We start from the raw sequence: 26,962 nt of genomic DNA, 5'->3' as shown, positions 1-26,962 counted from the left end.
TTAAAGGGATCTTATAATTTTAGAGCCACTCAAAAAAATTCAGTTAATTAGAGCATATAGCTTGTGGGTTCTAATTTGTTTTATCTACATTTTTATTTTTAATACATAAAATTCTATCTAAAATCTGCATTCTTGCAGTTTTATATGAGCATTTTTATTTTATTTGCCTTTAATCTTCCCAGTAATTCTATGAAAATGTTTTCTGCTGTTACAATTTTTTTGAGCATTCCTGATTTTGTCTTTTCTAGAAGGTTGTTGGGATGTGCCTTCTCTGCTTCCATCACTATTTCTAATCCAAATGGCTCTCTCTTACTGATGGGATCCATGTCAATGTATTGAAATAAGGACTTAACCCACATTATGGATTTAAATAGAGTACACATTTTTATTTGCAGCAGGTCATATGTTCTCAAGACTGATTTAAATTTCATCTGAATGGGTATGGTAAAAAAACTAAAAGGAAGGAAGGAAGGAAAGAAGGAAGGAAGGAAGGAAGGAAGGAAGGAAACTAAAGGGTGACGTCAATAAAACTTATCTTTTAGGAAACAAACCATGAGAAACTCTTAACTATAGGAAACAAACTGAAGGTTGCTGGAAGGGGGGTAGGTGGGGGAGGGGGTAACCGGGTGATGGGCATTAAGGAGGGAATGTGATGTGATGAGCACTGGGTGTTATACACAACTGATGAATTATTGAACCCTACATCTGAAACTAATGATGTACTGTATGTTGGCTAATTGAATTTAAATTAAAAACCCTTATCCTCTAACTTGTGAATATAATTGGTTAATAATTGAAACTCTGGATTCTGGTATAGATTTGACTCCTAATATTTTAACAATGGGATTATCCAGTTAAGATTTCTGCTATTCCTTCTTTCATTTTTTCTTACTTTTTTGCTCTTGAATATTTTATGTCTTGGTGTAAGCATTGTTTATTTTTGGTGTTACATTTTAATTACTGTTTTTTAATGAACAGCTCACTTGTAACTCTCAGATAATAAATATATAATTGTTATTTCACTTGGTAATAAATAATGCCTAGACAAGAATAATACTTAAAAAAGATATTATATAGATTTTCAGAATAATTCCTTCCATAATTGCTTAATTCAATCATGTCCCTTTATCCTGAAATAAATATTAGTTTTGTCAGATACACTCAAGATTTTACAGAGTTAGATAATTTTTAGAGATTAGCTCACAAAATGTTACCACTCAGGAGGCTGCCACTCTGTAGAACCAACCTAATTTAACACATTCTATATTTAACATAATTTTAAAGATTCAATCTTATTAACATATTTTGCCTTTCAATATTTGCCCCAATAATGTCAAGTAAATATTAACATTCCCATTCTACAGGTGAATAGATTATAGCAGATTATTTTACACATCTACCAAAAGGTCTAGAATGCTGAGATTTTATTCCAGTGTCTGTACATTGATACACTTTTTCATGGGTATAGATGTCGAAGGAAATTATTTTTTAGCCAATCACTTTGCATTTTACTGTGGATTAATACGAAAACAGCTAATAAAATGCAGTGGCAAATTAACCAGTTGACCTGTTAGTTTTAGCAATGAAAGGAATTCAGTCAGTGAGTGAACACCTGTATTTTCCCCTTGATTTTTCAGTAAGCGGCATGAACACTTGAATATCTTGTCATTGTCTGCTGATCTGCAACTAGGAAATTTTACATTGCCAAAAAATACATATAAGGACATACCACATGTTCTCTTGAGTTAAAATATTGAGTCACAATATTATTTATTCTTTTTCTGGTGAATAGATTATTTTATGAATATCTTCAAGTTTGTTCCCTGAAGTGTCAACATGAAAAATATCACTGAAGTTACTACATTTGTACTGAAGGGCTTCACAGACAAACCTGAACTACAGATCGCCTTATTCTTCCTGTTTCTAACAATCTACCTCTTTACTCTGATGGGAAATTTAGGATCGGTTGTATTGGTCATCGGGGATTCCCGGCTCCACAATCCCATGTACTATTTTCTGAGTGTGTTATCATCTGTGGATGCCTGCTACTCTTCAGTAATTAACCCAAATATGCTAGTAGATTTTATATCAAAGAATAAAGTCATTTCATTCCTTGGATGTGCAGCACAGATGTTTCTCGCTGTTACTTTTGGGACCACAGAATGCTTTCTCTTGGCAGCCATGGCTTATGATCACTACATAGCAATCTACAATCCTCTCCTCTTCTATTAGCATGTCACCTAGAGTCTATGTGCCACTCATCGTTGCTTCCTATGTCGGTGGCATTTTGCATGCTTCTGTACACACAGTGGCCATGTTTGGCTTATCCTTCTGTGCATCCAATGAAATTAGGCATGTCTTTTGTGACGTCCCTCCACTACTTGCCATTTCTTGTTCTGACACCCACACAAACCAGCAGCTGCTCTTCTACTTCGTGGGAGCTATTGAGACAGCCACTATCCTGATAGTCCTGATCTCCTATGGCTTCATTGTGTTGGCCATTCTGAACATTTGTTCTGCTGAAGGGAGATGAAAAGTCTCTTCTACACGTGGCTCTCACCTAACTGGAGTGTCAATTTTTCATGGTACAGTTCTCTTCATGTACGTGAGACCAAGTTCCAGCTACGCTTTGGACCATTACATGAGAGTGTAGATATTTTACAGCATTGTGATTCCCATGCTGAATCCCATCATTTATAGTTTGAGGAACAAAGATGTAAAAGAGGCAATGCAGAAAGTGTTTAGGAAAAATTGATTTACCCATAAACTATATTTTCACAGTAAAAATTAAATTTAAAAAATGAGAGTGATGTTCTGCACTTCAATATCAAAAAGATATGATAAAAATGTTTTAGTTTATTAATGTATTTTTGTTCTTCCTGGATAATTTTATTTTTATTATTTTTTTCTCCCTGGATATTTTAAAATAAAGATCATAGTCAATCCTCTACTTACACTGCTTTCATATGCAGAAAATGTGTATCATCCGTTTGCTTTTTAGTATGTTCCTGCTTATATATGTATACACACACATATAAACACACATATGTGCTTGTAGAAACTATACTGAGGGGATACAACACAAATGCAAACATAGGCATATATGTATGCAATCTTTACTTTAGAATGTTGTATATTATTTTCTTTCATCTCCGTATTACTTGAATGTATAGACTACAATATTTGCAATTATAAATAACAAAATTATATCTGACTAGCTTGATCAACTATCCCCTAATTGATAGCACAGCCATATCTCACATAATCCCAATCCAGTTTCCATGGAGTCATTGGTTCAGACTCTAGTTCAAAGCACTCTGCTCCATCTTTAGATCCACACATTGGCAGCAATCTAACCCCAGACTGTGGTTCAAGGACCACAGATAATATGTTCAAATCCCTGGAGTTACTAACATGCTGCTTGTGATGGTGCATTTCTCCCTTTTTTCTTATTTTGTCCAGAACATGGGCATAAAAACGGCTTCAGTTTCTCACAGAAATCAATGTCTAAGCATTAGAATGTATCAAGATCATACTTACATAAAAGAATGACAATAAGAAGCACAATTCAGAAAGTGAGGTGTAATTTGCTGGCACATTTGGCTCTTCCCATAACTAAACCCAGATTATCCCCATGGGATCCTTGAAAGCCTGGCCCCAGCTCAGCTTTAAGCTCTGTTTTTCTTTTACCTTCACCCCCTGAAGCCCGTGCAGATGCCACCACTCTTTTGTGCCCAGGACCAAGAACCAAGGTACAGAAAAGAGCTCCTTCTATTGCATGTTTTGCCTTCCTTCCAGCAGACGTCATTGTATTGCAAAATGTCTCCTTCAAGGACAATTTTAGGTTGTGATATTCTCCCTTCTTTCATTTTTATATATTTTTATTTTTTTAAAGATTTATTTATTTATTTGAGAGAATGAGAATGAGAGAGAAAGAGAGAGAGAGAGTACATGAGAGGGGGGAGGGTCAGAGGGAGAAGCAGACTCCCCGCTGAGCAGGGAGCCCGATGCGGGACTCGATCCCGGGACTCCAGGATCGTGACCTGAGCCGAAGGCAGTCGCTTAACCAACTGAGCCACCCAGGTGTCCCTCATTTTTATATATATTTTTAGTTATTATTTTGTGAAAACTATTTTCTTCAAGGAGTGTCTATATTCTTTAATTCCAATGAGACAGTCTCCTTGGAATTAGAGTCCAGCCTAAAGATATTTCTCTAAAGTGGGATTATTAGGTTTAAATAACTGCTCACCAGTTCTTATACAGAGCATCTCTTACCATCATATATTCCCACCACAATATCTCTGCATTTATTTTCTCCTGTTTACAAGGCTCTCCCCACGGCTCTTCACATAGTTCTTTTCTTCAAATAACAAAACTAAACTATGGTCACTGATATCCATTATCCTTCCATATCTAAACCACACAAATGAAGCGACCCTGTGTGTGTGTGTGTGTGTGTGTGTGTGTGTGTGCGTGTTTATGATTCAGCATTAAGGAGATCCTTAAACACAACTCATAATCATAAAAAGAGATTTTATGCTTTAAAATTGTAAAGGTCTAAATGAAAAAAATAATCACAAATATAGTAAAAGAAATAACCGTAAAGTCGAGAAAATAAATGTAATTACACATCTGGTTGAATTAATAAATAATAGACTAAAATTACAGAGAATTATGAACAAAGAATCTACACAGATAATTCATAAGAGAAAAAAATTCTTTAAGCCAATGCATGTATGTTACTTTAATAATGATTAGGAAAATGTGAATGTAAAATGACATAAAACACTTTTACACACTCATACCACTGGCCGACATCGAAAAGTCTGGCACTATCAAGTGACTGTGAGCAGATAAAGGAAACACTTATATTCTGTCGATAGGAATGTGTGTTTGTGCCTTTCCTACAAATATTTTGAAAGGTGAATAGGACAGCAACGGTCCTATTCCGTCTTAGAACTTTATTCACTTGACCAAAATATGTTTTTAATATAGCATAGTCAGAACTTAGGAAATGGAAAATATATCTTGTGCAAAATAATAAGCTTCAAAAGAGAGACTAAACTGTAAACGAAAGTATCAATAAAAATGGAAAGAGTAAAACTATTTTTTTAAATTACAATGTTATAGGAATGCCAAATAGAAGAGGAATTTCACAGAGCTGATGAAAGAATGAAAGTACTGTTAACTGAGCAGGGTACAGACTATCTTTGGCCACGTGATAGACAACTGACAATTTACAGAGGAAGCAACAACACAAGCTTCATGTGAATACTTGGACTCTAGAAAGAACCTCAAGGATTTCAATTCATTGCCATGAGTAACATAAGGTGTATAAAAATCTTTGGTATTTCCTCTTTATGATCCACAATTTGTCTGTACTTTCAAAAATTGTAGAGCCTAAAATGTACCCCACCCATGTTAGATATTAGGAACACCAGGATGAAGAAGGAACAGTGTGCCCTGCCCTAAAGTAGTGAAGATTCCAAAGAACGATAAGCAAGTTGTCACTGCTTCTTTATCAAAGTTAAAATCACATTAAAGATAGATGGCAGAGCTGAAGACCTCATAGTTTATTTCAGAATTTTAAGATGGATATTATATTCACTCATTCATTCCAACAGTCAGTAAGTCAGCAAATATCTTTTGAACACCTACACTTCCCTGGGTGTTATTTTAGAAGCTCTTAATACAAAAACAAACTATTTAGACATACCTTTTTCACTTATAAAGCTTACAGACTAGAAAATCCCACACAAAAAGTAAAATAAAATGTTATCAATATTTAGTTATAATACTTATTACAATATTTAGTTATAATACTTATACATGAGTGAGGAAAGATCAAAAGATCATATAAAAATGCATTTCCCATCAAATAATTTTAATTAAAAACCAGTAATAGGACCAGATGGGTCCTGGTGGGTACCTTCAAATTTCAATAAAACAATTGATAGTCTTCTCACAATGATGCAAATTTTACATTTTTGGTGTATATTATGTGATTTTTATAGCAAGTACACCAGGGCTTGTTCTTGATCAGAATGGAGTCTTTGCCTTCACTTCTATTCCCAATATTCACAGTAAAATGGAACATTGGGGCCAGAATCCTGGGCTTTCTAACTGCTGGATTTTCTCCACCCGAGGGCCAGCAGCCACACTTCTCAACCATCACGTGGACAATTCAAAACAAACACACAAAGGGTGGAATCATTGCAGGAGATTGTTACTCAGTAGGATCATCTAAGTGCATCCCTAGGCTATCCCTGTATTTTCACTCTGTGGGTGTAATTGTGTGGGGACTTGCATAATTGGTCTTTCTTTCCCTGGGGAATCAGAACTTTACCTGGGAATTCCTGTTTTCATGTGTAGGGACTGAACCCATAAACAAGCTTATTCCAGTGTGCGGGTCTTCAGGGACTTCAGACACATGTAAATCTCTTCAGCTGGTCTCCTGCAGAACCTTCCTAGTGGGTCTCAGCAGATTTCTGGTTCAGGTAGGTTCACCCCAACAATTCACCTAGTAGTCATCCTGGATGTGAAGACCAAGTATCTTGGGAGCTTTATTGATTCAAATCATACTCAGGACTGAGTATCTTTTCTGTTCTCTTCTGGAGACTTAAATCTCTGTTCTCTGATGGCTAGGTGGAAGGGACAATGAAATGACTCAAACCATGGGCCCAGGATCCCTGATAGATAAGACAGTGTGAGCATTTCTACAGAATAATGAAGATTCTATTTCACCTTAGGATAAAGAGGAATGTTTCTGTGTTAGAGCTGGCAGAACTGATGTTTTAGAAGGCCCTCTGTACCAGACAGGAAGCTTCTTAAGTGATTTGAAATATCTGATTTCTTCTCCCAGAAAGACCTACTAAATTGCTAAATATCAAGAAAAAAGAAGTTTCTCCCCTTCTGGATGTTCACATTGCCCAGGGTGACAAACCTTAATGTGGAAAGATTCCCTGATGTCATCTGGCAGGCTTTCAAATGCCGGTGGACGCTGACCACTCATATCAAGTTACAGTTTGTCCCTAAGACAACTCAGGTTTAAATAAGTTTAAGACACATTGCACGGTTAGAGGCCAATAGAATATCTCTTAAAATCATTTCAGAAGGTATTTATAAATATTTTCACTATTACGCCTCAGCTCAACTGTAATATAAATGATTAATATTAGGTAAATATTTTTATTTTTTTTATTTTAGAGAGCGAGAAAGCGTGAGTGGGAAAAGCAGAGGGAGAGCAAGAGAGAATATCAAGCAGACTCCACGCTGAGTGCAGAGCCCTACAGAGAGCTCAGTCTCGGAAACATGAGATCACCACCTGAGTTGAAACCAAGAGTAGGATGCTTAACCCGACTGTACCACCCAGGCGCCTCCACGTTTTGTATATCTTTAAAGATCTTTTCTGACGTGTTATTTTGGTAGACATAAAATATTTCTTTTCAAAAAGAAACTTGAAAAAATATGGGGAGAAAACTAACACAGCTTTATCAGAAACAAATCAGAAACCTTCTGAACAAGAGAAAAAATACTTTATTTCAGTGACATACTTACCCAAGATAAAAAAACACCTAGGCTTGGCTATTAGTAGTATTTCATTAGAAGAAGGAATTAGTAACAGGTAATGATATAAGCAAATATGTTTTTTAAAAGCTAATTGCATGAATTCATAGTTCACAGTCCACAATTACTGTTGTTGGTGCTCTTGTTAAATTAAGGATGTTTATTGAGTATATTAAATCTCAGAGTGATATGCACTGAGCTGCTTTATGTGCAGGAAACAAGCAGGAAATGTATGGTCTAAAGTCAATGTCACCACTCTATTTTCCACCATGAACTTATCCATACATTTCTTTTCAGATGTGGTGGTAGGAGAAGAGAGATATGGGATATCTAAGTGCAACACAATCATATAACCTCATCAGACATATTTGATATATGGAATACATTTTTTTTGATTCAACAAACACCACAGATTTAAGGAAGAATCAGGTTGTGGGAGAATACAACCTACATTGTTTTTTAAATACATAACCAGATATCACGTGTCCCAGTTGCTTAAATATGCAAAATCATAATGCACTTGCTATTTCTCATTTCAACTACAAAACTTCTCAGTGAGATAAAATGAGTTACTGGGACACAAACAGAAAACCACATTAAAAAATTATTAAAAACATGCTAATAATAAGAACAGCCATTACGAGTTATTCTGCATTCTTTTTTAACAGGCTCTGTACTAATGCATGTTTTTGTATTATTTCATTACGTTCACACAACACAAGAATATAAATGCTTGATAAAAATCACACAGCTGGTAATTGGTGGCTTAACATCCAACCAACCAAGTGACCAAACAAACAAGCAAACAAAACACATAAAGCAAAGTCAAAAAACCATAGCATTAATCAATATTATACACAGACTCTTTGCATAACTTAATCTCATTGAGCCTCAACTGTCCAATCAGACATATAAATAATTATGTCCATCTTCTAAGACACACCTGCAGGATAGTGAGATCATTATTTTGAAAAGGCTAGTATTGTTCTGGGTCCAGCATACACCACATAGCAAATAATGTTAGCAGTCTTCTCTACATATTTCTCTGTATAAGAAAAACAAATGATCAAAGTTGAGCAATTCAAAACTACAAGTAATATTTTTCAAAACATCAAAACAGGCTTTAAACAATTTAAAGGAAAGAGCTGTAAGATGGACAAAAAGATGTGCCAGAACACAATAATAGAGAAGCATCTGAGCAGGTAGAGGTCAGAGTGATAAAAAGAACTAGTTTATTTGGCAGAAGAAATGTAACTATTTAAAAAAAATTAGGTTTCTGAATAACCCTAAGAAGAAAGACAGGGAGGTAGAGTCTGTCGGTGGGCAGCTGAAACAGCATGGTGTGGTAGAAACTGATGAGGAAAACCCAGCATTGTCAAAGTATTTCATGCAGAAATATAAAATTCCCAAGGATGGTACCAAGGTGTGGATTGAACAGACAGCCAGTGGCAGCTAAGCTAAAAATAACTGAAAGTCCCTGGAAGTCACTCTGGTTCATCAACTTCTTATATGTATCTATCATTTATTATTGGAAACAAACACAGAGGCATGTATGTGTATATGTAAATATATATTCATGCAATATTATAATTAATGTGTTTAAATATGCATATAAATATTAATGCATATACTATAGTAGATTAATATATATTCAACTAATATAAATTATATTTAAAACATAGGTGAAAAATTAATAGCTTGGTAAAACTGTTCAATTAACCTGAAACTGGTCTTTAGAAAATTTGTATTTCTGAATTTTGTTAAAGGATGTGGAGAAATACAAATGAGGTCTGACTTTTTTTTTAAAGATTTTATTTATTTATTTGAGAGAGAGAGAGAATGAGAGACAGAGAGTACGAGAGGGAAGAGGGTCAGAGGGAGAAGCAGACTCCCTGCTGAGCAGGAAGCCTGATGTGGGACTCGGTCCTGGGACTCCGGAGTCATGACCTGAGCCGAAGGCAGTTGCTTAACCAACTGAGCCACCCAGGCGCCCGAGGTCTGACATTTTTTATTGTGAACAAAGATAATCTGATTTAAACAAAACAGTCTAAAATCTAGCATCTACCAGAAAAATCGACTTCACCATCTACTACTCTCCTCTCAATTTCCCCATTAAAAGATGAGAACAACAAAATAAATGCCCTCAGAAAATCTCACCCAGGTGAATGAGTTCATTCTCATGGGAGTCTCAGATCACCCAGAGCTCCAGATTCCACTTTTCTTTGTTTTCCTGATCATCTATGGGCTGACCATGGCAGGGAACCTGGGCATCATCACCCTCACCAGTGTTGACTCTCAGCTTCAAACACCCATGTACTTCTTCCTCAGGCATTTGGCTGTCATCAATCTTGGCGATTCTACTGTCACTGCCCCGAATATGCTGGTAAACTTCTTGGTTTCAAAGAAAACCATATCCTATTGTGGCTGTGTAGCCCAACTGGGTGGGTTCCTGGTTTTCATTGTTGGTGAGATTTTCATGCTGGCCACAATGGCCTACGACCGCTATGTGGCGATTTGTAACCCCCTGCTGTATATGGTGGTGGTCTCTCCACGGATCTGCATACTGCTGGTGTCCCTCACATACCTCTACAGTCTGACCACAGCACTGACCATCTCCTCCTGTGTGTTCTCCATGTCATACTGCTCTTCCAATGTAATAGACCATTTTTACTGTGATAATGTCCCTTTGTTGGCATTGTCCTGTTCTGATACCTACATTCCAGAAACAGCAGTGTTTACCTTTTCAGGGACCAATTTGTTTTTCTCTATGATTATTGTTCTAACATCCTACTTTAATATTGTCCTTGCCATTTTGAGGATACGTTCCTCAGAGGGCCGACGAAAAGCCTTTTCCACCTGTGCCTCTCACATGATGGCTGTCACTGTGTTCTATGGGACCCTTCTTTTCATGTATTTGCAACCAAGGACCAACCATTCATTAGATACTGATAAAATGGTCTCTGTCTTCTACACCCTGGTGATACCAATGCTGAATCCCCTCATACACAGCCTGAGGAACAAGGATGTGAAGGATGCATTGAAGAGATTCCTAAAGAATACTTGGCAGGCTTTCAAATTAATGTAAATTTAAAACTACAATTGTCTTCACTTAAGGATTTGTATTTACTCCTGAAAAGCTAATCCCTGCTAAGTGCAGAGGCAATAAATAGTGAAAAATTCCAAGGATGTCAATGGGAAAATCTTAATCTTTTCTATTCCAACCTCAAATATCCAACTTTCCCTAGCACAAAGATGTATTAGTTGACCAAAGAAAGTACACTTATTTAAGTAGTAAAAAATAATTTCAAAATAAATACATTTTAAAGTGCAACACAGCTGGCTACTGGGTTTTTGTAATTTCTAGCCAAGGAAGAGAAAGTCTAAGAGCTGAAGAAGTTATGTGAGAACGATTTCTTGGAAGGTGCTCAAGAGTCAGGTCATCTTCCTTGCCATATATCTGGTCTTTTCAACTATTAAAAGTTTTATTTTTCCTTTTTGCTGTATTTTGTGTATCAATTTCTTAACTTTTTCAATCCCTTTTTATCTTGCACTTAATATAAATTTGAATAAAAGAAAAAGAAACCTTCAGATGAAAATAAAAACTAAACAAAAAAATGCGTAGGGGCACCTGGATGGCTCGGATGGTTGGGCGTCTGTCTTCAGCTCAGGTCATGATCTCCAGGTCCTGGGATTGAGCCCCATGTCCGGCTCTCAGCTCAGCTGGGAGTCTGCTCCTCCCTCTCCCTCTGCCTCTGCTTCTCCCTTGCTTTGTGCTCTCTCTGTCTCTGTCTTTCTCAAATGAATAAATGGAATCTTAAAAAAAAAGCTAAGATATACATTGAAATAGAACATTTAGCAAAACTGAAAAAGAAAATATACAAAAGGGGATTCTACTTTTTCAATGCTCTCATGTGTTGTGTGTACACAAAACAAAATGTTGATATTTATCTTGATATGATATAAAATTAATATTCTCCATGTCATATTCTCATAGCAAACACTGGTATAGAGTTCATTACCTGTGTTATGGATTCATAACAGCAAACTCCACTTCTTTTAGCATTTTTATTAAGTGTGTTTTGGAGGAAAGTGTTATTAGAACAAAAATAAACCATTGTCTTCAAAGTGACACCAACTCTCAAGGACACTCAGATAAAAAAAACAAGTTAACAGTTATTATGTGCCATAGCTTCTTCTACACATGTAAAATGCTCCTAATTTGCAATAGAGTAAGGGAGACTGGTCAGGGCATCATGAAAGTCAGGCAATGTCTGGAAATAAACCAGATGTGAAATTTTCAAGGATTCTGAAATAAGGCAAATATAGGAACCCTGACACTCAGGTCCATTAGTCAATTCCTAATTTTAGTCATAAATAAACAGCAAAGCTGAAAATAGAAAGTTACATTATATGATGGATACTTCTGGTCTCTTTTTCCATGAAAGGCAGCTTGTTCACAGTTCTGGGGATTTGGACATGGGCATCTTTGGTGGGTAGGTGGGGGCACATTATTCTGCCTAAAACATCTACACTTATACTGACATATTTTCTGTAGCCAGGCAATCTAAAATCTTGCAACCTCTCTCACTTATTAGTACTCAATGGGATAGTCTCTCAGAAGTTTACATACTATTTACCCTTTCTGCATGTATTAGCTACAAAATTTGTCCTAAACAAACTACACAAAGCCCTCTTTGATTGAAGGATAAGCTAAAATCATTTGGTTCAAAGTTAACAAATTATATGCACACATACACATGTGCTTACATATCACTTGTACACATTTATCAGAAATGAATCATCACAATCAACCAGTCAGGCAGGCACATCATCCCAGTACCGGTTGTCCATGGAGTAATATAGGGAAGATAATTTATATGGCAGCTTTGATCTCCAAATGATCGAAGCTTACCTTGCCAGATGTTAAGTCACCTGTACGTCCAGCTGCTCTGGAGGTTCCATAGCATTTGTGTCCATATAGTGACAACAAAATCCCCCTAGTGGTGAGAGACAGAGAGAATGCAAGACACAGCCATAAAGCAAGGTCTGTCAACACCTGTGAAAGTTAGGACACACTTCAAACAGCATCACAGGGTCCCTCCTTCTGCAGCTGCCACAGAAGCTGTAGCTTCCACCTGACTCCATATACAAGGATGTTCTAGGGAGAAAGCTTTTACCTGACTCCATATACAGGGATGCTCTAGGCAGAAAGCACTGCAAATGCATCAATCTTGTGTGGCACACACTGAATCTTATTTTCATGGAAATAAGAAAAGCCATCAAACTTTCCCAAATTCAGCATAGTAAATGCCATTTCATGAATTTAAACCCAAAAACTTACTGAAGGACTATTTTCATAGTAGCTCATTTTGTTTTGAAGCACCATGATCGTATTTCCCGATATTTTACTTATGATCCAAGACATATGTCTAGTATTAAATATTTCCTATATATCAATAATAATAAAATGAAACAGAAATTGGCATGTTTCTGAATATTTTGCTTTAATTCAAAAGTTAAATTGAGGAATTGTAAGGCTTCTAATGGAGATTTTCTTGTCCTTTAGGGTCTAGATAAGGTTGGTTTGAGCTGTGAATGCCATCTCCCTGTGAGTCCATAAGCCTTCACCAGTTGTCTAGATGCCATGGGTCACATCTATCATCTCTGCTTTCCAAATGGCTCTTTCCACAAGCCACCTCCATGGAAAGGAAAAAATCTTTTCAAGGAAACCATTCAAAAAAGTAGAAATCAGTGCAGATAGGGGTGACAGGAGACAAGACAGAAGTTTATATGGCTGCATTAGATCTCCTTATTTGAAGAGAAACTTAACTACAGCACCACAAAATAATTCCCCACTGCTCTTCTTATAGCCCCAGATTTAAACCTTGTACTGGCTCCTTGTCTTACTCCTTTTCTTTGTACCACCTTTCTTTTCTCTCTGTGTTTCAGTAAGTCTACAGAATTTTCCTTTCCTTCTATTAAACAGAGCTACTATTTATGAGGTTTGATGTTTTGGCCAGTTATGTCCCATGTCACTGTTCCAAGATTCCCTTCAGGATTGGTTTTGACTCCTTCAATATTTATAAAGCTATTTTTATGAACAATCATTATTTGGGTTGGAGAAATTTGTTGACAAAAACAGTTTTGACAACAGACCCTTAGCTCAGCTCACAAAATGTACAAGACATTGGGTTAACTAAAATGTAAATATGAAAGTATCTATTTCTTAAAAAGCATATACAAAGGAATATTACTCAGCCATAAAAACAAATGAGATCTTTCAATTTGTGACAACATAGAAAAACCTAGAGGGATTATGCTAAGTGTAATAAATGTGAGAAAGAAAGGCAAATACTATGTGATTTCACTTAGCTGTGGACTATAAAAAAAGAAGAAACAAACACATACTTAAATACAGAAAACAAAATAGTGGTTTCTAGAAAGAAAGCAGGTAAGGAAATGAGCAAAATAGATAAAGGGGATTAAGAGATACAAACTTCCAGTTATAAAATAAATAAGTCACAGATATGGAAAGTACTCTACTGAGAATATAGTCAATAATATTATAATAGCATTGTATGGTGACAGATTGTGACTGCTCTTGTCATAGTGAGCACTGAGTAATGTACAGAATTATAGAACCAATATATTATACTTCAATTTAAAAAAGCATCTAGCCGGGCGCCTGGGTGGCTCAGTTGGTTAAGCAACTGCCTTCGGCTCAGGTCATGATCCGGGAGTCCCGGGATTGAGTCCCGCATCGGGCTCCCTGCTCAGCAGGGAGTCTGCTTCTCTCTCTGACCCTCTTCTCTCTCGTGCTCTCATTCTCTCTCTCAAATAAATAAATAAATAAATCTTTTAAAAAAATAAAATAAAAAAAATAAAAAAGCATCTAGCCACAGAAGCAGTCTGAGTTATAATTGTTGGAATAGGTTACTAATGATTTCATAAAAGTACTTTAAAATGCGTATTTCAAAGATCTAATAACTTACTGAATAATAAAGGTTATTAATGTATACACAATAATAAAAAGTGATTAAGACACAGGCTGAGATTATATTAATTTAAAACCTTTATGAAATATGTAAGATCCGTTCATGTTGAGATATGGATGCCTAAAACATTGCTTATTGATTACAGAATAATTAAAATTGGGGGCAAACAAGCAGTTTCTTGATCTCTGTTGTAATCACTTTTCTCTTTGCTTCCTCTTTCACAGTATTTCAGCATTCTATCTACATTTCATGCTTCAACCATCAGAACTACAAAGTGAAACAGAAAGGCAGTGTGGGAAGCACTCAGGACCAGCACACAGCAGGGATGGAGAATGGCTGCACACAGGGAGGGGCTGTGCCTCCACAGAGGAGTCAGACTACAGCTCAGCTACTTCTCCACACCTCCCAGGAAGATGAGAAGTCAGTTGGCCATGTGCCCAGGAAGAAAAGCAGGATTTAGAGATCACCCTCCCCCACTCTGCTACAAGGTGTGTGCCAGTGTTTTGTCACTTTAACAACTACTTTATCAGCATTATCACTGATAGACATTCAAATAGTCTCTGTTCAAATTAACATTACATTATTAAACTCAACACCCAAAGAACAAACAATCCAATCAAGAAATGGGCAGAAGACATAAACAGACATTTTTCTAAAGAAGACATCCAAATGGCCAACAGACACATGAAAAAGTGCTCAGCATCACTCAGCATCAGGAAAATACAAATCAAAACCTCAATGAGGTGAGGTTTTGTAAATATAGTAAATGGGGTTGGAGACAGATTATACCAATTGCATCTCAAAATTAATGAGATACCACTTCACACCAGTTGGAATGGCTAAAATTAACAAGTCAGGAAACAACAGATGTTGGCAGGGATGTGAAGAAAGGGGAACCCTCCTACATTGTTGGTGGGAATGCAAGCTGGTGCAGCCACTCTGGAAAACAGTATGGAGGTTCCTCAAAAAGTTGAAAATAGAGCTACCATACGACCCAGCAATTGCACTAGTGGGTATTTACCCCAAAGATACCAATGTAGTGATCTGAATGGGTACAGGCACCCCAATGTTTATAACAGCAATGCCCCAATAGCCAAACTGTGGAAAGAGCCAAGATGTCCATCTACAGATGAATGGATAAAGAAGATGTGGTATATATTTACAATGGAATATTATGCAGCCATCAAAAGGAATGAAATCTTGCCATTTGAAATGACGTGGATGGAACTGGAGGGTACTATGCTGAGCGAAATAAGTCAATCAGAGAAAGACATGTATCATATGACCTCATTGATATGAGGAATTCTTAGTCTCAGGAAACAAACTGAGGGTTGCTGCAGTGATGGGGGGTTGGAGGGATGGGGTGCCTGGGTGATAGACATTGGGGAGGGTATGTGCTATGGTGAGCACTGTGAATTGTAAGACTGTTGAATCCCAGACCTGTACCTCTGAAACAAATAATACATTATATGTTAAAAAAGAAGAAGAAGAAGAAAAAGAATAGTTCATTTTTGCCATTGTTTCCCTTGCCTTTGGAGAGGTGTCTAGCAAGAAGTTGCTGTGGCCGAGGTTGAAGAGGTTGCTGCCTATGTTCTCATCAAGGATTTTGATGGACTCCTGTCTCACATTTAGGTCTTTCATCCATTTTGAGATTATTTTTGTGTGTGGTGTAAGGAAATGGTCAGTTTCATTCTTCTGTATATAGCTGTCCAATTTTTCCCAGCACCATTTGTTGAAGAGACTGTCTTTTCTCCATTGGATATTCTTTCTTGCTTTGTCGAATATTAGTTGACCGTAGAGTTGAGGGTCCATTTCTGGGCTCTCTATTCTGTTCCATTGATCTATGTGTCTGTTTTTGTACCAGTACCATACTGTCTTGATGATTACAACTTTGTAATACAGCTTGAAGTCAGGCATTGTGATGGCTCCAGCTTTGGTTTTATTTTCCAAGATTCCTTTGGCTATTTGGGGTCTATATTTTGGTTCCATATAAATTTTAGGATTATTTGTTCCAGTTGTGTGAAAAAAGTTGATGGTATTTTGATAGGGATTACATGGAATGTGTAGATTGCTCTAGGTAGCATAAACGTTTTAACAAAATTTGTTCTTCTAACCATGAACATGGAACGTTTTTCTACATCTTTGTGTTGTCCTCAATTTCTTTCAGGAGTGTTCTATACTTTTCTGAGTACAGATCCTTTGCATCTTTGGTTAGGTTTATTCCTAGGTATCTTATGATTTTGGGTGTAATTGTAAATGGGTTCAACTCCTTAATTTCTCTTTGTCTCATTGTTGGTGTACAGAAATACAACTGATTTCTGTGCACTGATTTTATATCCTGCTGCTTTATGGCATTCCTATATAAATTTTAGCAATTTTGGGGGGGAGTCTTTCGGTTTTCCACATAGGTTATCATGTCATCTGCTAAGAGTGAGAGTTTGATTTCTTCTTTGCTGATTCGGATGCCTTTTATTTCTTTTTCTTATCTGATTGCTGAGGCTAGGACTTCTAGTACTATGTTGAACAGCAGTGGTGATAGTGGACATCCCTGCCATGTTCCTGACCTTAGGGAAAAAGCTTTCAGTTTTTCCCCATTGAGAATGATATTTTCTGTGAGTTCTTCATAGATGGCTTTTATGATATTGAGGTACATACCCCCATCCCTAGACTGTGAAGAGTATCAAGAAAGGATGCTGTACTTTGTCAAATGCTTTTTCTGCATCTATTAAGAGGACCATATGGTTCTTGTCCTTTCTTTTACTTATGTAGTGCATCACATTGATTAGTTTGTGGATATTGTAGCCCAGGAATAAATCCCACTTGGTTGAGGTGAATAATCCTTTTAATGTACTGTTGGATCCTATTGGCTAGTATTTTGGTGAGAATTTTTGCATCCATGTTCATCAGGGATATTGGTCTGTAATTCTCCTTTTTTGGTGGGGTCTTTGTCTAGTTTTGAAATCAAGGTAATGTTGGCCTCATAGAAAGAGTTTGTAAGTTTTTCTTCCATTTCAGTTTTTTGAAACAGCTTCAGAAGAATAGGTATTACTTTTTTATTTTTATTTTTTTAAAGATTTTATTTACTTATTTATTTATTATTTATTTATTTGTCAGAAAGAGAGAGAGAGAGAGAGCACAAGCAGAGCGAGCAGCAGGCAGAGGGAGAACAGGCTCCCCGCTGAGCAAGGATCCCAATATGGGACTCGATCCCAGGGTCCTGGGACCATGACCTGAGCCAAAGACAGATGCTTAACCGACTGAGCCATCCAGGTGTCCCAGGTATTAATTTTTTAAATGTTTGGTAGAATTCCCCTGGGAAGCCATTTGACCCTGGGCTCTTGTTTATTAGGATATTTTTGATTACTGCTTCAATTTCTTGCTGGTTATGGGTCTGTTCAGGTTTTCTATTTCTTCCTGGTTCAGTTTTAGTAGTTTATAAGTCTCTAGGAGTGCATCCATTTCTTCCAGATTGCCTAATTTGTCGGCAAATAGTTGCTCATAATATGTTCTTATAATTGTATTTCTTTGGTGTTGGTTATGATCTCTCCTCTTCCATTCATGATTTTATTTAATTGGGTCCTTTCTCCTTTCTTTTTTGATAGGTCTGGCCGGGAATTTATCAATTTTATTAATTCTTTCAAACAACCAGCTCCTAGTTTCATTGATCTATTCAGTTCTTTTGGTTTCTATTTCATTGATTTCTGCTCTAAAATTTATTATTTCTCTTCTCCTGCTGGGTTTAGGTTTTATTTGCTGTTTTTTCTATAGTTCCTTTAGGTGTAGGATTAGGTTGTGTATTTAAGACCTTTCTTGTTTCTTGAGCAAGGCTTGTACTGGCATATACTTCCCTCTTAGGACCACCTATGCTGCATCCCCAAGATTTTGAACAGTTGTGTTTTCATTTTCATTGGTTTCCATGAAATTTTTTAATTCTTCTTTAATTTCCTGGTTGACCCATTCATTCTTTAATAGGATGCTCTTTAGCCTCCATGTATTTGAGTTCTTTCCAACTTTCATCTTGTGATCAAGTTCCAGTTTCAAAGCATCGTGGCCCAAAAATATGCAGGGAATGATCCCAATCTTTTGGTACTGGTTGAGACCTGACTTGTGACCCAGGATGTGATCTATTCTGGAGAGTGTTCCATGTATACTCGAGAAGAATGTGTATTTTCTTGCTTTGGGGTGAAATATTCTGAATGTATCTGTGAAGTCCATTTGGTCCAGTTTGTCATTCAAAGCCCTCATTTCCTTGTTGACCTTCTACCTGGATGATCTGTCCATTGCAGTGCAGGTACCTTACTATTATTGTATTATTATCTATGTGTTCCTTGATTTTGTTATGAATTGGCTATAATTGGCTGCACCCTTGCTAGGGGCATAAATATTTATAATTATGAGATCTTCCTGTTGGATAGACCCTTAAATTATGATATAGTGTCTTTCCTCATCTCTTATTACAGTCTTTGGTTTAAAATCTAATTCGTCTGATATAAGGATTGCAACCCCAGCTTTCCTTTGATGTCCATTAGCATGATAAATAGTTTTCCACCCCCTCACTTTAAATCTGGAGGTGTCTTTAGGTCTAAAATGAGTCTCTTGCAGACAACATATTGGTGGATCTTGCTTTGTTTATCCAATCTGATACCCTGTGTCTTTTGATTGGGGCATTTAGTCTATTTACGTTCTGGGTAACTATTGAAAGATACGAACTTAGTGCCATTGTATTGCCTGTAAGGTGACTTTTATTGTATATTGTCTCTGTTAGTTGCCAGTCTATGTTACTTTTGGACTCTCTCTCTTTGCTTAGAGGACCCCTTCCAATATTTCTTGTAGGCTGGTTTGGTGATCGCAAATTCTTTTAGTTTCTGTTTGTCTTGGAAGTTTTTTTTATCACCCCTTCTATCTTGAATGACATCCTAGCTGGATAAATTATTTTTGGTTACATATTTTTCTTGTTTAGTACCCTAAATATATCATGCCAGTCCTTTCTGGCCTAGGAGTCTCCATGGATAGGTCTGCTGTCAATCTAATGTTTCTACCCTTGTAGTTTACAGACCTCCTGTCCTGAGCTGCTTTCAGGATTCTCTCTTTGTCTCTGAGATTTGTAAGTTTCACTATTATGTGTCAGGGAGTTGACCAATTTTTATTGATTTTGGGGGGAGTGGTTCTCTGTGCCTCCTGGATGTTGATGCCTGTTTCCTTCCCCAGATTAGGGAAGTTCTCTGCTATCATTGCTCTAATATACCTTCTGCCACCCTCTCTCTTTCATCTTGTTTGGGGATCCCAATTATTCTAATATTGTTTTGCTTTATGGTATCACTTATCTCTCGATTCTCCCCTCGTGTTCTAGTAGTTGTTTATCTCTCTTTTTCTCAGCTTCTTTATTCTCCGTCATTTGGTCTTCTAGTCACTAATTCTCTCTTCTGCCTCATTTATCCAAGCAGTTAGAGCCTCCATTTCTTATTGCATCTCATTAATAGCCTTTTTTATTTCAACTTGGTTAGATTTTAGTTCTTTTTTTTCTCCAGAAAGGGATTCTCTAGTGTCTTCTATGCTTATTTCAAGCCCAGCTAGTATTTTTATAATCATTATTCTGAACTCTAGTTCCAACATCTTACTAATGTCCATATTTATTAGGTCCCTGGCAGTCAGTACTGCCTCTTGTTCTCTTTATTGAGGTTTTTTCTGTCTTGTCAGTCTTGCAGAAAGTGATCACTTTTCTATTTGTAGACTTGCAGCTATTCTTTTCATCGAACTCTGGTTGAGTTTGCAGGTGTTCAGAATGGTTTGATAGCTACCTAGCAGAATTCTTGGGTCCAGAAGAAATTAAGGTCTCCTACTCCTCTGGCATCTTGGACTCCTGCCCTGTCCATGTACATTTAAACAGACAAAATTTAGGTACTTCAAATAAATCATGCCATATCTATTTCCCTTTGGTTCCTATTACTTTGTCTTTCATTCATATAGTCAATGGCAGTAGAATCAGATTCTAGCAATTTTATTAAAATAAAAGTTAGCAAAATATTGGTATGCATGTAATAAAATGAATATGGTTTCAAAAACATATAGTTGAGTGAGAACTTTTAGATATCAGAATGAGCTTTACAAAATGTTGTGTACTTTAAAATATATATTTACTTTATAAAACTATATTCCATGTTAAGGACATATATCAACTTTTGTAAAAGAGGTACATACCTATTTGGCAAAGAGAAATAGAAGTAGACATGGGAAATTAGTACTGAGCATTCACATGGGATGTGGAATTAGGGTATCATTAACTCAATTTAGTCCCTTAGATTAGAAAAAGAAATAAAAATAGGAGTTATACACATATTCATAATTATTATTCCTTCTGAATCTTCTAACATACTACAGGACATGTTTAAAGAGTTTAGTTTTTATCCTCAGATATAAAATATGGAAGAAGCCTTTGTGGAAAATGCTGAAAGTTTACATAATTGATAGATGATTAAAGTATCTAAGAAAAATCTACTTAAATCCAGATATTTGACTGAATACAATAAAAATAACAACTAAGGAAAGCAGGTGAACTGTGTATATAAAAAGACATTTCCTCAACGGGGAAATCAAAGTTACTCTGAATAATTAGCAAAGACCAGTGGCACCATTTCCTGCTCTTAGATGCTTTGGGAATAACCAAGAATTGCAATCAGGCTCCCAGGGGAGTGTCTCAGAGAGGAGATGATCATAAATTCTTCTGACAGCAGTCAAATGGGTAAACACACAGGGGAACAGGAAGCCAGTCCTCATTTAAGGTGAGTAGATGCCACTGATTATAATGATCACTAGATTAGCTGCAGTGATGATTTTTGATACCTACCTTCCATTTAAATGACAGTTATGAGTATAGTCATCAATGCCAGACTCAGTACATTACATCATGCATATTAATTATCTCTTTTCATAACTAGGTTTTCTGGAGTAATGATATATGTTTACCACTATTAGTATGTCCTTTGAGGTGGTAAGGGACCTCATTTCTATTTGTTACTATTTCTATATTTATATAGAGATTCTAGACAATAAACGTGGTGAAGGGGGAGTAAGCATTTTTGCAAGCTCAACTTAGAATCCTCCTCTTTCTTTCCCTCTCTGTCTTTCTCCCTCCTTTTGATAGGAGTGCAATGTTCTCAATTTGAACAATCCATTTGCCTCAGTTGAGGTTATTTACAAAATGTTATAGAATATTTAGTTGAGGTTGAATGTTTGCATTTGCACAAGAGGACATCTTTGGGCTCCAGGTCCTCATACAGCTCTGGAGTTTCTGCTTCCATTTGAGAAGAGTCAGGTTTGATGCTCAATTTCCTTGTTTCTTTTCAGGCAGTGCTTGGGTAGGACTGGTGGGGACAGGGCCACATAAATATTTATTCAATTGAGTTTTGGAAGAATGCCAGGGATTTGCAAAATCACAATAAAATGGATGTTGGGATGAAGTGGTTTACCGAACTGTATAAACTGCTGTGGAAGTCCTTTCTTTGGGTACAATTTTTGTAGCTTAAGGCATTAGACTTTGTCATTTGTTTGGCTGCTGCTAATGAATATTTGTTATTGCTTTGCTGTAAATATTTTGTTAATTTGAATAGATTTTTGGATAAAGCAAATTTATGTAGTTTTATCTCCCCAATTAATATTGGATTTCTATTCTATTTTTTGGAAATTTCTGTTTATTTAAAGCACCCAGAGATTCCAGGTTTTGAGGTTATAAAGTTTAACATTTTCTTATGACATTAAGTCCTTGACCAATCTAGGGTTGATTTTTATATGGATGAATGAAACATCCAATTTCATCATTCTCTATAGAGACAATCACTTTCTCCAGCTCCATTGAATAGACCATCTTTTCATGCCTGTCCTAACATGCCACTTCTGTTGTACACTACAGTTCTATACATTCATGAGTCCTTTCCTGAGGTCCCTGTTCTTTTCCACTGATGTAAGTATGCCATATTGTCTCAAGAACTCCAGGTTTATACATTTTATTATCTAGTAGTATAGGTCTTTTCAAAAGTGTCTTGCTTCTTCTTTAGTGTTTGCATTTCCTAAATGCATTTGAAGTCATTGTCAAATCCTACAAATTTCCTTAGTGATTTTTTATTGTAAAGGCATTGAAGGCATAGACTAAATTCAGCAGACGTGGCATATCGTCAAAACAGATTGTGCAATCCAGGAACATAGTATTCCTATCAACTTATTTAGGACTTATAGAATGTTTCCAAAAAAAGTTTTAATTTTTCTTTTTTTAGAAGTAGGTTCAGTCAGTTTTTTTAAGATATCTTATCATTATGGAATTTCCCTTTTATTCTTAACTTTTATCACTTTTGTCCATTCTAAATAGTATTACTTCTTCATCTGTTCAAATGCTTATCTTTTTCTAATTCACTTTGATACTGTGGTGAATTCTGACTACAGATTTTCCAAAATTAAACTGTCCAGCCAAAAATGGGATCAATACAGCTTAAACAAGTGTTTTATAATTCTTATACTTTTTAAAAATTGATATCAAAGATATATTAATATTGTTTAGGGGTATACATCTAAATAAGTGAAATTATAGGCCTGTATATATAATGGGCTTTTTAAATATATAAATCAGAATTTTGGGCCTCCTAGAATGAGTCACAACATAGTCCTCATTTTTTATACTCTAGAAGAGTTTATAATCAAATTAGATAATTTTTTCCCATGAAAGTTTGGAAGCACCTGCCTTTAAAAACAATCTGAAGGAGAAAAGAGTTGGAAAAGTAGAGGTAGATTAAGTGTAATCCTTAAATAAAATATGTTAACACAAAACATTTCATGTATACTTGATGAAAGATGAAATAAAGGTATAAGAAGAGTATTCAATTAAAATATAGTAAATGTACTCCATTTCTAGCAATGATATGCCCAGGTTTATCTGGTTCAAATAATCATTTATCCTTGTCCATGTCATTTAAAAAAATAAGATTTAAGTATTTCTAATAAATCATGCCATATCTCTTTCCCCTCGTTCCCTAATACTTTTGTCTTTCATTCATGTACTTCATGCAAAGTTTTTGCCAGCCTCTAATGCATTTGAGATAGCACTCCCTATTTTGGAGTGATATTTCTCTTTGTTGTATAAATATATTTATAGCAATTTACTGGAGAATTTTAGGAGATACCTTAACAAATACATTTTAATAATTTTTATTTGCCTTAAATATACTGGAAAGATATATTCACATTAAGCCTACATCAGAGATATTAGTGGTAAGGTCAAAGCACATGTGGGAATGACAACTAATTGTTTTGTCTTATATTGAATAACTTATAGAGACAGGCCTTACTTGGTATGCAACATAGCAATAATCATAAACTGAAAACAATCAACACCTAACTGCTGAATTTTCACGTGCACTACTCTACAGAAAATAAAAGTTATTTATCTGCAATAGAATACAATAGTTGGGGACTTCTGCAAAAGAGCTAAATTATTGTCTATCATTATAAAAACATCGTAAATACTGTTTAAAACTCATAAAAGCATAGTGGAATGAAAATACAGTTTTAAAAATGAAATGAATGGTAGGATGGGAATGCTATTAGATATGTAGAGTTATAATGAGAAAAGTAAATCAAAGTCTACTAAATGAGTTAGTCATGGTTTTCATTATAGGTTGGGACAAAAGGGCAAGCGGAGGGCTATTACTTTTATTATAATTATTTCTTAAGTATGAAATGTTTTAACCAATTATAGGTAGTTTAAGTAAAAACCATTTCTAGAAAGATATCAGGATTTCCCCTCAAGACCAAACATTACTAATGATACATTGTTGACAGACCATAAAGAGATTGTATTGACTTGATAATGATAGCCAGCATGTGGCACAAAAAATAAAATGGCTACCATATACTTTAGGTTATAACACATTCAACATTTGGTTCCAGGTTCGGTGATGGAGGTGAGTATAACTTTAAGTTAACTCATCTAAAAATTAGATTTATCTCACCCATAATGGCTTTGCCTCCTAAAATGTCAACAGATGTTGTCTCCTGAAACTCAGTGATTCTTGTGATGGTTGTACCCACAGCAATTTTCCTTAATGGCCTGGATGAACAAACAAAATCTAACAGTGCTAACAGAATTCAGCCTAATGGGAATCACAGATCGTCCTGAGCTGCAAGCTCCCTTCTTTGGGATTTTCCTCATCATCTACACAGTCTCAGTGGTGGGCAACCTGGGCATGATCATCCTCACCGAGGTGGACTCCAGGCTTCAAACACCCATGTACTTCTTCCTCAGACACCTGGCTTTCATTGATCTTGGTTATTCATCAGCTGTGGGACCCAAAATGCTGGTAAACTTTATAACTAACCAAAATACAATTCCCTATAACTGGTGTGCTACGCAGCTGGCTTTCTTCATCTTGTTCATCATCAGTGAGCTATTCATTCTGTCAGCAATGGCCTATGACCGCTATGTGGCCATCTGTAACCCTCTGCTCTACATGATTGTTATGTCACAGAGGGTGTGCTGGGTGCTGCTAGCAGTCCCTTATGTCTACAGTGCCTTTCTTTCTCTGATAATTACCATAAAGATTTTTATGTCATCCTTCTGTGGCCATAATGTCATTAGACATTTTTACTGTGACAGTCTTCCCTTGTTAACTTTGCTGTGCTCAAGCACACATGACATTGAGTTGATAATACTGATCTTTTCAGCATTCAATTTGGTTTCCTCCCTTGTGACAGTGCTTGTGTCCTACATCCTGATCCTAATGGCCATCCTCAGGATGAACTCTGCAGAGGGCAGGCACAAGGCCTTCTCCACCTGTGGATCTCACCTGACAGTGGTCATTGTATTATATGCAACACTATTCTTCATGTATGTGCAGCCCAAATCCAGTCATTCTTTTGATACTGATAAAATTGCCTCTGTATTTTATACTTTGATAATACCTATGCTGAATCCCATGATCTACAGCTTGAGGAACAAAGAAGTAAAAGGTGCCCTGCGTAGGATATGGAAAAATCTGCACAAACTACCTATGTAGAATGCAATACAGATTATGTATTCAATAAATTAGGTTATAGACTACTGTTTATTATTTGACATAGGCCTTATAATGGAGTAATGTGTAAAAAGTCATGAACACCTCAAAATATTTTTCTTATTTTCACCTTATAGATGTTTCAGTAGTGATCATCCTTCTATTACCAACTTTGGTTGATCATTCTTCTTGTTTCAGCACAAGAGACTGAAGTCTAGACCACTGTTTTCACATTGCCAAGTACTTATGGTGCAAATGAAGACAAGCTTTGGTTTGTTTTGTTTAAGATATACCTCTGCTTAGATAATCTTTTTTGAAAGTTTTTTTTTGTGCATTTATTAAATATTAAATAAATTCCAGTGCCTACCACACTGGCATATGGCATAGAGATGGCACTTATTGTTTTTGGAGAGGGAATATACACATCAATGAATAATCAACACTACCTGTTTGAATGACACTTTAACATCCCCTTGTGGTGGATAGCTTCTCAGAATTTGTTAAATAATGATATGTGAACCTGTATAAGCTTGGGGAAGCAGAAATAAAAGTGTGATTATTTTCAGGTGGCATAAGTATGTAGAGTAAAAATTCCAAAATACTCTTATTCTGAAACACTAGAAATAAAAAATGAATTTTTTAAGATTGGTGCATATAAAGCCAGCATATAAGAGATCCATGGTGGTTTTGTTGATGTTGTTTGTTGTTTGTTTGTTTTGTTTTTTGCTATATATTAACAAAAAACAGGAAAAAATATAATTTTAAACTATTGGTTTTACTAGAAATAAAAACTGAAATAACTAGGGAAAATTGTAATGAAGGATTTTCATGATTGTTTGCTAGGAACTACAAAACCATTGCTGAATTATTAAGGAAGACTTAAATGTAGCAAAAACCATACCATTGCTTAGATGAAATAAATGTGGTGTGATGGGGTTCGTCCTCCCTAAATTATTCTATGCTTTTAGTGCAGCAAAAATCAAAAATCCAATAGTATTTTTAATAATCAAATTGATTTTAAGAATTATGTGGAAATGCAAAGGATCTAGAATATCTTTGAAGAATAAAGAACACAGAGGTTTCCAATAACAGATATCAATTCCTTTAATAAAGCTAGATGATTTTTAAAACTATTTTTTAAAACAATTCTTCCTTTCTTCATTCCTTCTTTGTCATTTTTTCTTTCTTTTAGAATGATGGAAGCTGATTCTAAAATTTATTAGGCAAGGCAAAATGCCAAAAAGTTAAAGATAGTCTTGTAGAAAGAGAATAAAGTTGCAGGAGTTACACCACCAGATTTCATGACCTATTACAAAGCTATAGTAATTAAGAAAACATTGTCCTAATTGGTAAAGCCCTGAAGGA

At 35.9% G+C, this 26,962-nt stretch overlaps 2 protein-coding genes and 1 pseudogene across 2 annotated transcripts; all 3 read left to right on the top strand.

Moving 5' to 3' along the window:
* The first annotated feature begins 1,836 nt into the window (after positions 1-1,836).
* LOC114215438 (olfactory receptor 5T2-like) lies at positions 1,837-2,755 on the top strand (annotated as a pseudogene).
* Positions 2,756-9,703: 6,948 nt separating this feature from the next.
* On the top strand, positions 9,704-10,651 carry LOC114215384 (olfactory receptor 8J2-like). Its single transcript, XM_028111360.1, has one exon. The coding sequence runs from the start codon at positions 9,704-9,706 to the stop codon at positions 10,649-10,651; it is 948 nt and encodes a 315-aa protein (XP_027967161.1).
* A 13,998-nt stretch (positions 10,652-24,649) lies between these two features.
* Positions 24,650-25,600, top strand: LOC114215353 (olfactory receptor 8K3-like). The gene has a single exon (XM_028111305.1). It carries the CDS (start codon positions 24,650-24,652, stop codon positions 25,598-25,600), a length of 951 nt encoding a protein of 316 aa, XP_027967106.1.
* The last annotated feature ends 1,362 nt before the right edge of the window (positions 25,601-26,962 follow it).

The sequence above is a fragment of the Eumetopias jubatus genome, unplaced genomic scaffold, assembly GCF_037043125.1.
Source record: "Eumetopias jubatus isolate StellerSeaLion01/CBP00866 unplaced genomic scaffold, mEumJub1_p1.0 scaffold_13, whole genome shotgun sequence".
Taxonomy (NCBI): Eukaryota; Metazoa; Chordata; class Mammalia; order Carnivora; family Otariidae; genus Eumetopias; species Eumetopias jubatus.
Note: the sequence above shows the minus strand (reverse complement) of the source record. Positions and strands in the feature narration are given on the sequence as shown.

Coding starts and splice junctions, on each gene's coding strand:
- LOC114215384 (XM_028111360.1), top strand. CDS start 9,704: ATGCCCTCAGAAAATCTCACCCAGGTGAATGAGTTCATTCTCATGGGA.
- LOC114215353 (XM_028111305.1), top strand. CDS start 24,650: ATGGCCTGGATGAACAAACAAAATCTAACAGTGCTAACAGAATTCAGC.